The sequence below is a fragment of the Pseudochaenichthys georgianus genome, unplaced genomic scaffold (assembly GCF_902827115.2).
Source record: "Pseudochaenichthys georgianus unplaced genomic scaffold, fPseGeo1.2 scaffold_2233_arrow_ctg1, whole genome shotgun sequence".
NCBI classification, from domain to species: Eukaryota; Metazoa; Chordata; class Actinopteri; order Perciformes; family Channichthyidae; genus Pseudochaenichthys; species Pseudochaenichthys georgianus.
Genome location: NW_027262865.1, coordinates 4,511 through 21,614, shown reverse-complemented (window position 1 = coordinate 21,614; position 17,104 = coordinate 4,511). Strand labels below are relative to the sequence as shown.

The 17,104-nt window shown below is 40.9% G+C and overlaps 1 protein-coding gene across 1 annotated transcript; it reads right to left on the bottom strand.

Moving 5' to 3' along the window:
* Positions 1-2,521: 2,521 nt before the first annotated feature.
* LOC117441958 (extracellular sulfatase Sulf-2-like) lies at positions 2,522-16,591 on the bottom strand. The gene is made up of 6 exons (XM_071202312.1): positions 16,574-16,591; positions 4,869-5,095; positions 3,964-4,084; positions 3,735-3,853; positions 3,290-3,441; positions 2,522-2,695 (listed from the first exon to the last, which is right to left on the bottom strand). Exons 2-6 carry the CDS (start codon positions 5,026-5,028, stop codon positions 2,522-2,524), a joined length of 726 nt encoding a protein of 241 aa, XP_071058413.1. The 5' UTR covers positions 5,029-5,095; positions 16,574-16,591.
* Between the last annotated feature and the right edge of the window lie 513 nt (positions 16,592-17,104).

The window sequence follows — 17,104 nt, the reverse complement described above, 5'->3', positions numbered from 1 at the left end:
ACTGATATACACCTGAACATCAGCAGGAGAGGACTCTTTAAAGTGGAGACACTACATACTGATATACACCTGAACATCAGCAGGAGAGGACTTTTTAAAGTAGAGACACTACATACTGATATACACCTGAACATCAGCAGGAGAGGACTCTTTAAAGTAGAGACACTACATGCTGATATACACCTGAACACCAGCAGGAGAGGACTCTTTAAAGTAGAGACACTACACTGATATACACCTGAACATCAGCAGGAGAGGACTCTTTAAAGTAGAGACACTACATACTGATATACACCTGAACATCAGCAGGAGAGGACTCTTTAAAGTATAGACACTACATACTGATATGCACCTGAATATCAGCAGGAGAGGACTCTTTAAAGTAGAGACACTACATACTGATATACACCTGAACATCAGCAGGAGAGGACTCTTTAAAGTAGAGACACTACATACTGATATACACCTGAACATCAGCAGGAGAGGACTCTTTAAAGTAGAGACACTTCATACTGATATACACCTGCACATCAGCAGGAGAGGACTCTTTAAAGTAGAGACACTACATACTGATATACACCTGAACATCAGCAGGAGAGGACTCTTTAAAGTGGAGACACTACATACTGATATACACCTGAACATCAGCAGGAGAGGACTCTTTAAAGTAGAGACACTACATACTGATATACACCTGAACACCAGCAGGAGAGGACTCTTTAAAGTAGAGACACTACATACTGATATACACCTGAACATCAGCAGGAGAGGACTCTTTAAAGTAGAGACACTACATACTGATATGCACCTGAACATCAGCAGGAGAGGACTCTTTAAAGTAGAGACACTACATACTGATATACACCTGAACATCAGCAGGAGAGGACTCTTTAAAGTGGAGACACTACATACTGATATACACCTGAACATCAGCAGGAGAGGACTCTTTAAAGTAGAGACACTACATACTGATATACACCTGAACATCAGCAGGAGAGGACTCTTTAAAGTAGAGACACTACATACTGATATACACCTGAACATCAGCAGGAGAGGACTCTTTAAAGTAGAGACACTACATACTGATATACACCTGAACATCAGCAGGAGAGGACTCTTTAAAGTAGAGACACTACATGCTGATATACACCTGAACACCAGCAGGAGAGGACTCTTTACAGTAGAGACACTACACTGATATACACCTGAACATAAGCAGGAGAGGACTCTTTAAAGTAGAGACACTACATACTGATATACACCTGACCATCAGCAGGAGAGGACTCTTTAAAGTAGAGACACTACATACTGATATACACCTGAACATCAGCAGGAGAGGACTCTTTAAAGTAGAGACACTACACACTGATATACACCTGCACATCAGCAGGAGAGGACTCTTTAAAGTAGAGACACTACATACTGATATACACCTGAACATCAGCAGGAGAGGACTCTTTAAAGTAGAGACACTACATACTGATATACACCTGAACATCAGCAGGAGAGGACTCTTTAAAGTAGAGACACTACATACTGATATGAACCTGAACATGAGCACAATATAGGGCCCCTTTAATACTAGAACAACAATGATAATGCTGGAACTGAACAAAGCATGATTTAACATATAATGACTTGTTATAGCGACAGTACATATTTAAACACACAGCTTGCACTGCTGCTTCATTGTCTCTTGCAAATATGTAATGAAGAGACTATGTTCCCTATCCAGCCTGTCTAAAGTCTGAATCCTGAACTTCTTGGGGTATCCTGGGTTTCAATTTTAAATTTAAATCAGTATGAAAGTTGTGTTTCTGTGCAAGAGTCATGTGTTTTCCAGCACCGTGTATAAGGTTTTATTGTTTCCCTCCAGAGAACAGGGATTTCTGTCTGTTCCTGCAGAGTTCTTGTATTACCAGAAAGCCAGCTGAGCTTTAAATGGGATTGAAAGGTTCTTCTGGCTGGAGTCCGGCCGGCGGTTCCTCCGGCATCTGTTTGGCTTTACAAGGGAGGTAAAAGATTGTCTGGCACTGCTGTGGTGCGTGTGTGTGAGTGTGTGTTCTTATGTGTGTGTATGTTTCTCTTTCAGCTCATACTGTAAGACGGACGGGTTTTAATAGAAATTCTGTTCAAATCGGAAAAATAATTAACGAAGAAATAAAACCCATGCATTTGTAACACACACACACACACACACACACACACACACACACACACACACACACACACACACACACACACACACACACACACACACACACACACACACACACACACACACACACACACACACACACACACACACACACACACACACACACACACACACACACACACACACACACACACACACACAGATATGAGGGAGGATTGCTTTGTTTCAGTCGTGTTATATCAGGATTTATCCCTCAGAGCGGAGCGGAGCTGCCCCATTCTTCAGCTGGATTACAGTGGCTTAGTCTCATTGTGTGTGTAGGTGTGTGTGTGTGTGCGTGCGTGTGTGTGTGTGTGTGTGGGCCTACATGTGCTGTGATGCGTTGGGGAAGGCGGTGCTGTACTGCGGCGCTGAGTCTTCAGGTCCGTGCGGCGCGGCGTGGCTCAGCACCATCATGACGGGCCGGTGGGGATACACTCTCTTTGAGGAGCGGAAGTACCGGATGGACTCGGCCGTGATCAGGTCCGTCAGGTAGTCCTGGAACACAAACACAGAAGCATTTTTATAATTATTATTGTTGTTAAAACCCTGGGTCATTATGTTTTCATTTAATTCTGTTTCACTTTTAAATTGAATTGTTTTGCTTTGATTTGTCCCAGAATACATAATTATTTCTAGGAATATTGCTGTAAACTTGAAAGAGTGAGACATTGATTTAAAATATAAATGTTGAAAAATGATTTCACAACGTGTGAAAAGTGTATAATTGATATCAACAACTATCATACTGTATGCAAGATAAGAAGTTGGGAAATGTTATGGTTTGTATTTCTTTGTTGTTGTAGCTTAAGTGAGGTTTTTTTGAGGTAAAAATGGAAGAAATAAATCCTGAACATTTCAAAATGTTATGAATTATTCTTGAATATTTATTGGTTTTGTAAAGGGAAGTTTTGAAGACTTATCTCAACTAATTGACTGCAGGACACATAACAACACATTTCCCCTACTTTTGTGTGTGTGTGGGTGTGTGTGTGTGTGTGTGTGTGTGTGTGTGTGTGTGTGTGTGTGTGTGTGTGTGTGTGTGTGTGTGTGTGTGTGTGTGCGTGCGTGTGTGTGTGTGTGTGTCCCTGCCTGTGGGTACTGGGCTCCGTGCTTCTCTCGGACTCCGTTGCGGCTCAGTGTGTAGTTGTAGAAGCGGCTGTTCTTCACCAGGCCGAGCCACTCCCTCCACCCGGGGGGGACGTACGTGCCGTTGTACTCGTTCAGGTACTTCCCAAAGAAGGCTGGATCACGGACACACACACACACACACACACACACACACACACACACACACACACACACACACACACACACACACACACACACACACACACACACACACACACACACACACACACACACACACACACACACACACACACACACACGCAAAGAAAGGTAAATAGTTAGAATACAGACAAGTCAGAAAGTGGGATACACACATCATGCTATGGGTGTGTGTGTGTGTGTGTGTGTGTGTGTGTGTGTGTGTGTGTGTGTGTGTGTGTGTGTGTGTGTGTGTGTGTGTGTGTACCTGTCCTGTATCCAGTGTTGTTCAGGTACACCCCGAAGGACCGCGGCTCATGCTGCCGTTGCCATGACATTGAAGAACAGTTCTCGTTGTTGGTGTAGGTGTTGTGGTTGTGAACGTACCTGAGGGTCAGAAAGAGTGGGTTTTATTTATATATATATATATATATATTTAGTGTGGTTCAATTAAACCAATCAAATTCTATATATCAAACATGATGAACTTGACTTACTTCCCAGTGAGCATGCTGGAGCGTGACGGACAGCACATGGGCGTGGTCACGAAGGCGTTGGAGAAGGAAGTCCCGCCCTCCTCCATGATGCGGCGAGTTTTATTCATCGCCTGCATCGAACCTGCCGAGAGAGAAAGAAATATCCTGTTAGTACATTATACACTCTGTACAACATTGATTGGTAATACTGTATGTATAAGGGGAATTATGTATTACACAAAAACAAGTGATAACACAATAGTAGTTCTGGAAACATTTAAAACTGCTAACAGAGCACTTATATACTAATAAAGGACTGGCTTAGCCAGTTGAGCAGCACTTGAAACGATTGGCTCTTTGAAACCTGATGTTCTTATATGATTCTGTTTTCCTCAAGGTTGTATCTTCCTGGTCGAATGTACTTATTGTAAGTCGCTTTGGATAAAAGCGTCAGCTAAATGCAATGTAATGTAATGTAAAAAAGACACAAATTGCCAAAACGATCAGATATTCCTAAACGATTTCTGATCAATAAAGTATAAATCTTATTAGCTTTTCCTAGTAGCTCAATAATTGTGATTTCAAAGTGTGATTACTTTTTTCTTATGATACAGTAATGTCATATGATCTAGCTACTGAAAAGTTATTGCTTTTGCTCCACCTCCAGGTTCCAAATAGTTACCTAAAAGAATACCTTGTGTCTCTTTACATCATTACGGTCATCACACAGTGACAAAAGGTCAGTTATGGTATAAATAAAGCTAATGTAAGTTCTGTGGTGTTGTTTTAAGATGGTTAATGAGTTTCAACACTACTAGCGTCAGTGTTCTTAACAGTAAAGGCATTAGTGGAAGTGTAGAAGCATTATAATAGTGTGTATTAGTGAAGTATTAATATATTATAACAGTAGTATGTGTGTTACTCACCCAGCTCCTGGTCCTGGTCGTCGGTCAGGATCAGGATGATGTTGGGCCGGATGTTGCGGCGGTCTCTCTGGAGGCGGGGCTTCTGACGCTGGCCAGCCGGGAAGTGGGCGTGGCCGAGCGTCACCGTGACGAACAGGAAGAGGAGGAGTCGGCCCGCCATGGCCTTCGACCCCTGACCTCCAGACACGATCAACCAATCAGCTGCTTCCCCCCTGGAGGCTCAACGTCTGCAAAACAAAACAGAACAGACAGAGTTATAAAAAGTCAGAAAGAGGACAAAAAGACGACGGTCACTTTTTCAGGCTTTGACCACCAGGAAAATTATAAAAATGTATTATTATTATTATTATTATTTTTAAAGACAATCTACCAGTTGTACCTGTATCGCTTGTACCTTGGACAATAAAAAAAGCACTTGTAATGTAATGTGACTTATCAGGGCCGCCCCTCCCTACAGGCCGATCACGCAGACTGCGTGGGGCCTCACCTCGCGGAGGGGGCCTCACCTCGCGGAAGGGGCCTCACCTCGTGGAGGGGGCCTCAATGCGGTTTCGCTGCAGCGAGGCTCCACTAGCACCCCCCCCCCCCGACACAGAGGGCCTCATCATATAACTTTGCGTGGGGCCACAAGTTGACCAGGGGCGGCCCTGTAAGTTATAATTGGTACTATATTTCATGACAATCTGTTTTTGTTTGTCTTTGGTTTTATTACTGAACATTTTCTTCTCAATCTTAAGGCTAAAATATAATTTTCCCATAAATATACATTGGTATTTGTGATGTCAAGGGCATGACTTCTTAAGATGACATTATACTTTCTTCATCGTCTCTCGAACATTTTAAAGGTTTTTCTTATTGTATTTTTCGATCCCACTTGTAAACCATTTTCTTAATTGTGAAAAAGTATACGTTTTAATTCGTGAATTATCTCTGCTTCTGTCTATGCATTATCTGAATATGTTTATTCATTTTTTTGTTCGCAGCTCTCTTTTGAAATAAGCTTCCTGATCTCGATGACACCACATGTTTTAATCATTAACTCTTTTTGTTCATAAAAATGCCTTCTCCGCTCCAGAGCTTCTCAATGCCTTGTCAATTGGGATCAATAAAGTGCATCTTATCTTTTCTTACAAAGATAATTTTCTTTTTCAATTGAGTTGTAATTAACGTTATTTTTAGTAAACTGATGTGTTAGAAAATGTGAGCAGCAGCGGCCCAGATATGTCTCTTTCCAGGCCGTGTGTCGAGCTGCTGCTGAAGAGAACATGTTATTATTATTTCAGCGGTGTTTGAGAGAAATGTCAGCGCAGAACGTGACGCTCAGAGTTTATCAGCTGAGTGAGGACGAGAATATCGATGAACGAGGGAGAGAAAAAATGAAAACACGATGCATGATTAACACAAACACACACACACTGAAACACACACACACACACACACTGAAAAACACACACACACACTATTAGCTACAGTCTTTTGTTTCTCAGATAATAAAATGCTGAAATCCTATAAGTCACACTGACACAAAGCACAGCGGGACAGTGTGTGTGGCTTCCTTTCTGTACAACAATGTGTGTGTGTGAGACGTGTTCATCTGTACTGCGGGCTTGTGTGTGTGTGTGTGTGTGTGTGTGAGAGCTCACAGCAGGGTGCGTCATGCAAATTAGCCAGTAATCAAAACAGAGGAGGCTTAGGGATCTTTCTCAACACACCCACCCACACACAGACAGAGAGGTGTGTCTGTGTGTGTGTGTGTGTGTGTGTGTGTGTGTGTGTGTGTGTGTGTGTGTGTGTGTGTGTGTGTGTGTGTGTGTGTGTGTGTGTGTGTGTGTGTGTGTGTGTGTGTGTGTGTGTACAGTGTGGCTTGTGGTTGCTCTCTTGTTAAAGTGGTCTGGAGGCTCCAGCTGTGAGCAGACTGAGATTACACACAACCCGCTGAGAGAGAGAAATGAGCCTCGCTCGCCCAGCGTGAGGGTTCAGTGGACCTCTGTTCTCCAGATGAACACGGAGAACGGTTAGCAAATGTAGAATGTGTACAACATTTAGAATTATTTTAGAAAATGGATAACCGTTAGAACATTAAGAACGCTTAAAATGTAGAATGTATAGACGTGTGTAACATTTAGAAGATTTAAAACCTTTCGAGTGTAGAACATCTGAAATGTTGAGAATTCAAAGAACTATTTGATACATCTAAAAAGTCTTATACATTTAGACAGTAGAACGTCTACATTGTTTAGAACAATTAAAATAAAATAAAAACGATAAGAATATTAAGAACATTTAGAACATTGAGTAACATTTTGAACGCATATAAGATTTAAGATTTGAAATGTGGACCCAACATTTCCTTAAAGAGGCCCTATTATGCTTTTTGGGGTTGTTCCTTTGTGTGTTATTGTGTACATGGTCTGCAAAGGCTAAAATCCCAAAGTTCCCTTTCACAACAGAGCCGGCCAGCTAACCAATCAGAGCAGACTGCACTCTGGTTTCAGACAGAGGGTGAAAAGAGGTGCTGCAGCACAGGCAGTATGAGAAGAATAAAGAGCTTTTTGAACATTAAAGCATGGAGACATGTCCCAGTAGAGACAGCATTACAGAGCCCCTTTAAGCTTTAGGCAACAAAGCTACTTATTAAGTTAAGTTAAGGGAAAGATCCTGTGTTGTGCAACATTCACTATGTGAGTCAAAGTTAAGCTCCAGGGGAAAGGTTGTTTGTTTAGTGAAAAAAATACAAAAATATGTGGACACTCCCGGTTGAAATACGTTCAGATTTAATATCTGTCATATTTCTGCCTTTATTGCCTTTTTTTTACCTTTCAGATAAATACTTTTAAACAGTGTGTTTTCCATCGAGACATGATATATATCCTCTAAGTGACTCATCCGTTATATTTTTACTTCATTTAAGGTTGTTTTCTATTCCCTTTAGTGATGCTTTCTGTTTGCTGCTGTGGTGTTTACTGCCCTCTCATCAGGCCGAGGTGAAGAGATAACGTTTCTCTGCTCTCTGAAGAAATCTCTGAATATCAAATAAACAAAACTCTCTGCATTCCACAGCAACAACTACCACTGTCAGGAGGTAGAGCTCCATGAATATCAAATGGAAGAAAGGATCAGGATTTAAAAGAGCTGCTGTTATTTCCAGCAGCTTCACATCACAGTAATAAAAAGGCTTTTACCTTTAGTGAACTGAAACCTCTTAAAGGTGTCAGATTAAGCTCCTCCAGGCAGTCGGTGCATCCGGAGGACACATGCAGCGTTTCACACGAAGAGAAATATTATGAAATGCTTCTCAGACTGCTAAAGAAGTGTAAGGCAAATATTGATAACTAAATCCACCTTCACGCGTGCACCTCTAGCCAGGGACGTGCACAGACATTTGGGGGGGCTATTGCTCTAAACTAGAAAAAGGGCCCTGCCCCCCCGCCAGAAAAAAACGTAAGACCTTTGGAATTTTTTTCTAAATTAAATCCAGGGAAATCTTTTGTTTTGCGGTCCATATCTCATTAAAATATCTAATGTTACTAACTATTAAAGAAAAAATGGGGACAATTCTGTTTTAATGTAGGCTGACCATTGTAACATAAACCTCTCGCTCTCTCCAGAGGGGCAGGTCAGCCAAAAATGACAAAAGGGCCATTGCCCGGGCAACATTAGCCCGTACCTGTGCCCTGCCTCTAACCCCAAATTAAGGTGCAATTTCACGTCTGAATGAACATCTGAGTCCCGTTTATGCAAAAGAGACTGCAGTCGATACAACCCCGGTGTCAAAAAACAGAGACAGTTATCGTACATGTTCAACCTGCCAGGTAGGTCATTTGGAGATAAAGCGGACATGTTTTTAGTTATTGCTTCATTTGACAGGGACCATTATTAAAAATGACATTTGTAAAAATATGCCCGATGTTTTAAAAAAGGCTTTTTTCCATCTGTAGTCCACAGTCAGGCAGTTAAAAGAACAGTAAAGAATAAAAGCATTGAAAATACAATTACGGCAAAAAGCAGTGAAACAATGCAGATAAAAAAGAGCATGCAAAAGAGACAAGAGACAGAGCGAAGAAAAAGGTGAAAAAGGTGATCTAGAAAAATAAATAAATATTGGAAATAATTACCTAATCATAAAAAGGGCCCTCAAGAAACCTGTAGTAGTTTGTATTTATCTCCTTTTTAACATTATTGGTATTATCAGGGAATGTTTATGAGAAGTTTGGAGGAATACTATTGTGTTCAAAACAGTATTGGAGCCTCTTGGCCGAGGCGAGGTGGAAAAAGGTTATTTCAAGCCATCACATGTAGTAATGTACACCTCAAAAGAGATTTAAGATGCTTGTAAAACTCAAAATTAAGAGGCTAAGTCAAATCTTCTTTGAGGCTCGTGTTACTGTAGCAGGAAGATGTAATTGGGCAGAAAGTTTAACTAGAAGAAGATGGAGTTGAAGAAAGCAAGTTGAGTGACATTTAATCTGAGGGAAGTGAGAGTGATGGGACTACACAGTCATGCTTGTTTGATTTAGTTAATCGTGCATGCGTGCTAATAAAAGGAGTACTGATTTACCATTGTCAGAAACATAATGGACAGGATAAAAGGAACTGAATCAAGGCTGCTGAACCAAAACATCATTGTCATTTTACCGTCACCAAGGACGTTTGTGTACCCGTCTGTTTGTCAGAGGGACAGAATAATACTGTCCCAATTATCATGACACTTGGGCCAACAATGATCCATTAAATGTTTTTGTGGATCCAAATGATTCGCTCTAATGGAAACGGCCTTGGCGAAGGTCTGCGATCTCTGAGTGCCTTTCTGCTTCTGCCGCATGAGACAATGGGATACATTCCTATCCTCACATGAGCGCCACATTTAATTCATGACCAGTTTGAAGACAAACAGCCATTAGTCAAGCACACTGCGGCAGATATCTGTTCATGCTCACACTGTATCTTCTTTCTCCATAGATAGATAGATAGAGAGAGAGATGGATAGATAGAGAGAGAGATGGATAGATAGATAGATAGATAGATAGATAGATAGATAGATAGACAGACAGACGGACGGACGGACTGACAGACAGACAGATAGATAGATAGATAGATAGATAGATGGGAAATGTTTGCATTGTAGCAGCATAAAAACAAGGCAATGTACATACGAGAAATGAAGACACTAGAAATAAACAGTCCAACATATTTCTGAAATAGAAATAAAATAGCATTAAAAAGTAAAAAAATATATATATACATGTAGAAAATATACATGAGGAAATACACATTGTAACGCAGGATATTATTGTGCAATAAATGGATTTAAAGCTTGTCTCTGACCAGCGGTTTTTACAGTGACTACGAGCCAGACTGAAACATAATCCAGAAGGTTGGTCTGGTCCTGGGTCAGTTTTAGGGCAGTTTTATAACGAGATTGTATGATAAAAGATAAACGTGGATTACAGCAGCTTGTAGTGCGGTCCCTGCAGGACACATGTTGGGCTGAGCTCAGTCCAGATGTTCCTCATCTGACCCAGAACCAGAGGTAACAAATGCTGCAGCGTTGCATCAGATCCCAGACCTGCTGCTCAGTACTCTTATCAAGGTCACAATCATGGTTAAAATATTAAACGACTTTATGTAATGTCATTTATGCATCTAATTAATATCATAAAGACAACTTGTTCCATTATTTAATATCATTTTAAACAGTTGGTTAATTAACTGAAGTATATAGTGTACAATAAAAGATTATTGGCTTAAAAACATTGCTTTAAATCAGCTGTGATAAGTGAAAGATAATGGGGTATAATGCATAATACAAATGCATGTGTAGCTCCTTCCACTCCACAACTAAACATGTATTGAGAAGTTAGCTTGTGTTCATTTTTTTTATTAAATGTCAGTTTTACAACATGGTAGGAGCAGTTTGGTCCATTTGATGTGTTTAATGGTACGATAACCACCAATTACGCCTGTATTACAATATAAAGTATTTTATTCTACTGTAGAGCGCTTCATTTTGCATTATTTGTTTTTTATCTCATACAATCTGACATGAAGTTGACTTATTCCTGGATTTTACCCACAACATTCTGTGACTTGCACCATTTTATTGCTCTACTTTATTTCTTAAGTTTACGTAGCATGGATTTGTATTGCCGAAAACGATGTTGAATCTGTTTCGCCTTTGCATCTCAAATGTAATCGGCTGATAGTATTCAAAACAGGGGGCAAATCCCTTCAGCTGGTTTGACTTTTAGCAGAAGCCATTAGAGCGGCGGCTGTTACAGCGGCACTTTAATGACGTGCTCACATATGGAGGGAACGCTCAGCTGTTCACATTCTTTTGTCCCTGCAGTGTATCACACTATATTACCATACTATATTATGCGTGTTGAAATGTGCAGTCATGCTCTCCTGAACTGCAAACAGGACTCCACACTCCCCCGGGCGTCGTAAATCCTGCCGCCTGTCGTCCTGATGTGCCCTCGCTCCTCCATCACAGCTATCTGCTCGTTAATATTCATGAGCCGGGGGCGGGCCTTCGCGCAAATACAGCTGGCTGCGGAGAAACTCAATATGAAATGTGGCGAGTGTCAGTAAGCGGCGATATTTCAGCCCTGGTGTTCCATATTCATTAGTGGAATTTAGTGTTAACTTGCCGACATGAAGGTTGCAGTCAAATTGGCTTTTTTGCATAGAAGGTTCCTAATTGTTCGAATAGAGCGGTGCAGGAACGAGTCCTAAAACCCAAAAATGAGTTGGCATCGTACCACTGTTTTTGGTTAGATGCCTGAAATAAAGTCTGTGGTTAACACAAGCTCACAAGATTTTCAAGTGTTGTTCTACGGCATAAAATATGTCAGTAAATACTCCACTGGTTGACGTCTGAAGCTTCTACGTGACTTTGGTTACGTCGCGCTTACGTCGAGGCGGGGGCAGGGGCAGGGGGAATCGGAATCGTCGTTGAAGTTGATGATTACGATTGTAAAGCAGTTTTGAATGTAGCATGTAACGACTGTAAAGTTGGTAGTAAAGTCGTCCCATTTCGTCCATTTCGTTTCGACAGAGCAAAACCAAAATGAGTAGCGCTTCAACACAATCGGCCATTGTTGTTGTCGGTGTGAGCTGAGGGGTTTCCGCGCGGTTTGGCTTTATGAAGCAGGCACGCAAACGATGACGCAGCACCAGTCGGACTCTGGGCGGTGTGAAAAGAGCCGGAGCTAAACCGAAGAACTGGTTCTGAACCTGAAAAGCTCTAGCACGGAGCTTGAACCGGAGTTGCGTTGGTGTGAATGAGGTATAAGTGAGAATACTGAATGTAATCACGCCGCCGTTAGCTTAGCGGTGGTGATGTGAAGTCATGTGATGATGCTGTAGTTCCCTTACAGCATAACGTGAACTTTTTACTTTGTACGATAGCATTTCCATTAAAAAATCACAAATACATTTTTTTTAAAGTGGTGTGAATATGTGGAGATTATCATGCAGGAAAAAAAACGTGAGTATCATAAAATGTATCTTGTTTTTTCAATATGCCGAAATCCAGTGGCCAACTGCAATTGGTTTTGTTGCAGGAGCCAGAGAGACTCTAACTTCAGGGTCAGCCTAAATAAATATGTAATTTAGGATATAGGATACACTGAGCCATCCTTAGGAAAGGAGAGGAGGTAATGCTGTCCCACAATTCCTAGCAGCGACAACGTGCAAAGTGACTCACTATTTGGCCGTTCACGGGAACAAACGATCGTTCAGTTTCAGACCTATTTAAAGCCCCTGTCACACTGTCCCGAAATTGACACACGATGGACACACGATAAAAGAAATGTTCAAATTCAGCTCTGATCGTAACAACATCGGGCCGTTCGTGAGGGCATCTAAGCCATCGTATGACCGCCGGTGGAGTTTCTCAGGCTCCGGCAGCAACTTCGTGAGCGGCAACTTCGTAAGGCACTCGTGAGGGCATCTTGTCAAATCGTGTCATCTTCGTGTTATCATTCACCCTCACTCTGATCGGGCCGAATGCCCGATGGCATCGATGATAACAAGATGCCCTCACGATGGCCTTACGAAGGGCAACATTGACACACGAATTCAACACGAAAATGAACCCTCTCAAGGTCCTTCGGCAATTTTTTGGCATGCCAAAGATTTTGCCCCCGCTCACGAAGTTGCTGCCGGAGCCTGAGAAACTCCACCGGCGATCATACGATGGCTTAAGATGCCCTCACGAACGGCCCGATGTTGCTACGATCACAGCCGAATTTGAACATGTCCTTTATCGTGTGTCCATCGGGTTGTTTTATTGCACAACAAAATCATGTAAACATATTATGTAAAAAACCCAATTTGTGTTCTGTGAAACTAAAAAGGATATAATATATTATTTTGAAGGCGAGTTGACAGGAAGTTTTTGTTGTTATGGAAACAACATTACGGAGAAAACGTAATATCTTCTACATATAAAGACGGAGAAAGTAAAGAACAAAGTCTGAAGATATCAGTACAGTATCATAGTACTGTAACATAATTGTTTTTGGTACTTTCATTGCAGTTGTATGTCTTAAATGTAATGTAAATGTTGCCTTCGTGTGTGGTTCGGGGCCATCTTCGTGCGAAATTCACAATTCCATATTCGTGTGTCCATCGGGTGTCAATTTCAGGACAGTGTGACAGGGGCTTTAGGGTTTTCCATTTTATGCCATAACTTGCCAAAATCCTTATCTGTACAACTTCCAACCATATGTTAAACCACTTTCCAGTTAGACACAGACACAGGACCTGACTTATGTTGGCAATTCAACCCCAACTGGAATGTCCGACCATGCTGAGGTGAAGGGTCAGAGGTCAGCTGGTCGTTACGTGAAATGTCCAGTTTCTATGAGAAATGGAGATGATCTTATTACTCTTTATCACAGAGCCAGCTGAGCTCTGGACATAAAGTCTGTCACAGAAAGAAAAGGATCGATATGTGAGCCGATATTTGCTTTGTCTCTGATCAATACGGCAGCTGATGTTTCCTGACTGTTATCAATAAACATGTCAGCAGGTATTCACTGTGAGGGGATTTCATTCCAGGACAACATCTTAATGTCCAGTCAGCGTCAACACTGACTTTCACTCTCTGACCCAATCAGCTTCACAAGCGACGAGATGTGAAGCAGATTCAGAACATGCCAGTGAATCGTTTTAAGTTTCCTCAGTATCAAAGTAGTCCAGTGAGAGTTGACTCCACAAAAAAGCTTCTAATTGCTGATTCTGCATACTTTGATAAGTGCAAATCAGACACAATGTTAACAATATGAGCTAAAATAACACGTAGCTCAAGTCATAGCCCACAGCTTAATAACTAACACGTTACAACATTATACTTCCTGATTTGAACACACATGTTTAGTATTAAATATTCCCGAAATAGAAATAAGACGAAGAATAATAAGTTCACAAGCCAGACACTGACCAAAGGAGAAGAAGAAATGCAGTTGCATATCTGAATAAAATCATCTTTACTCTATCAATGCAATAATTGTCGTACAAACAATCATCGTCTTAGTGTACGCACACAACTGACAAAGTCTCTATTCATCTGTAGTTTTTGCGAAACCAATAATATTACACAAGACATATTTTAAGGATATTTTCTCAAATTATTGTTCTCTTTCTCTCCCATAAATCCCAACATTAGTAGCTCTTACACACACCAAACCTTTGCTACCATGCCTGTCTTTAATCCGAACGTTTTTTACAGTGGGGTTTGTTATTCACAGCCTGATTTATGTCACATTTTATTCCTAAAAATCTGGCAAAATCAATGGTTTTGAAAAAGCAGAATCAGAATACCTTTATTTATGGAGGGATACAAAATAAAGCTTTGACTGTAATATGTCAACAAAATAAAAAATATATTTGTATAACCTGGCGTTATCTAATGTTTGTATTTTTGTTCTGAAAATGTATGCAACTTACTGTATCACATATTCAATAAGAAAAGGCTTCATTTGCATATTAAAACATTTCAGAAAACATGCAATACAAAAAAACCTTCTCCAGATGGATTTAATCAAACAGGAGAGTTTCAGGGCAGGGGTGGTTCTAGGGGGGGGGGGGGGGGGGGCAGTGCCCCCTAACACTGACCTCTGACCCCCCTGTGGCCCCCCTAACAATGACAATTTTTTTTATTTTATTTTTTAAAATGTATATTTTCTGGTACTCGGTTTGCCAAAAACCGCAGGATTTTGTTGCTGTAATGTGAGATTGTGCAGACACCCTTATGTAAAGTAGAGATGTAACTGTTCATTGCCTTTATTTTTATATAAACATGGTGTTAGTGCAAACATTGCACGATAACTTAAGCTGAAGCTAACAGTAATAACTATAAGATCTATCTGAAATAAATAAGTGTACTGAAACAAATACCAATAACTGTATTGCATTGTTTTCTTATGCGCAATTACTTCATACTGTCTAGTTCTCTTTTTCGTCCTGCATTTATTGTGCCCCCCTCAGAAAATAACTGGCCCCCCAGTGGCCCCCCCAGTCAAATTGGTCTAGAACCGCCACTGTTTCAGGGTGATATGTAATAGTACAATTGTTTACCCTATTCTCCTTACATGACTTTTCCTTGAACCACAGCTTCTGTGTCAGCTTCAGCATGACCTTAAGGTTGCGACGCTAGGCTAAGTGCTAGGAAATGAAACTGATATCCATCTTAAGTATCTGATCAGAGAACTGAAGTATCCTCTAGGAATGTGGAGCTCCTCGCCTCACTGTTTTCAGAACATACAGTTTTGTGCAGCATTAACTGTGATATCAGATCCCAGGACGATCTGGAGAAATAGGAAACTATATTTCTGTTCTCTCGGTCCAGCAAAGAAACCAAATGCTGACTCAGGACAAGCAGGATGTACACATCTGTAGCTTCAAATCATAACACTGGTGGTTTACTGTTTTTATGATCGACGGACACCGTAAAGAGTCCAAAACCAACAACATGTGAGTCTCTCTCTCAAAACGCTCTGATTTCCTGTCGGTGGCTCTCAGATCACAGCACATGTATTCCGAATAAAAATATGAAATCATGAAAAAAATCACAAATATGCAGCCTTACTTTTTTCAACTGTGAAGATTTTATGACATTTTACGTTATGTAGTCTTAAACATAACAATCAAACAACACGATTACAAATTATGTTATGACTGCTGCAAATAACTCAAAATAACACTTCAATTCCACCATTTATTTATTAAAATCATTGAACTGTGTCATTTTAACTAGATCGGTGTGTGCCTAATAATATTTACATGTACATCTTGCGTATAAAAGCAGCTTCTTGTGTCTCTGTCAAAAGAAAATTCCCTTTTGGAAAATACAGAAACATTGTAGAAATAAATATCACATGATTTTAACATTTTCAGTTTTATCGTCAAAATAAATGCTAATAATGTTCTAATTTACAAACACTGCTTACAGTTTACATGTGAAATGATAGTGAACTAAATGTATTTAGCAAAATATTTAAATATGAATTTGTGTTTGGAGCAAAACACAAAGTCAGAAAGTATTAAAAAAGATATGTTAATCAAATCTACGACCAGTTATCCCTCACATCCTGCAGATATTTATCTCCCTTTATCACACAAATAAATTCAAACAAATCCAAACTGAACCTCAACAACCTGATCTGATGCGAGATCAGCTTTAAAACAGACTCACTTACTGAGCGCTTATTCCTCCGAGCCAACAATCAGAGTGAAACAAAATACAGACGCACAGAAACATCCCAGAATCACTTCTCCTTTTCTGTTCCTCTTCTTTCACTTCCTCAGAGAATATGTTCCAGTCTGAAACACCTCTTAATTTCTAAATCTCTCCATATTTCTCCCCGTCTTTTCTTCCTCCTACCTGCTTTTCATGAGCTGCCTTGCTCTTCAGGCTTTTTCCCCAAAACCGACAACCTCCCCTTCAGTTTACGTCCTGCCAGTTGTTGCCGCGGCAGCAGACATGGTAATAATCCCTGTGGCAACCGCTCTCGATGACCGCACGCCTCCCGTTGTAACAACAGCTGAGCTCCTCCTCCTCCTCCTCCTCCTCCTCCTCCTCCTCCTCCTCCTCCTCCTCCTCCTCCTCCTCTGGCTCAGTCCTTTTATCTCTTTCTGTGAACCTTCATATTCAGTTCCTCCCCGCTCTCACCTTCGTACATCTCCCCCTCTCTGCCTCTATTGTCCCTCTATCTCTTCATCACTTGCTC

What these genes read in the sequence shown, in the direction of transcription:
- LOC117441958 (XM_071202312.1), bottom strand. Translation starts at nt 5,028, where the DNA reads ATGGCGGGCCGACTCCTCCTCTTCCTGTTCGTCACGGTGACGCTCGGC. An exon ending in CGACCAGGACCAGGAGCTGG is followed by an intron (nt 4,085 to 4,868) that starts GTGAGTAACACA and finishes CTCTCTCGGCAG; the next exon opens with GTTCGATGCAGGCGATGAAT. An exon ending in CAACACTGGATACAGGACAG is followed by an intron (nt 3,442 to 3,734) that starts GTACACACACAC and finishes TCCGTGATCCAG; the next exon opens with CCTTCTTTGGGAAGTACCTG.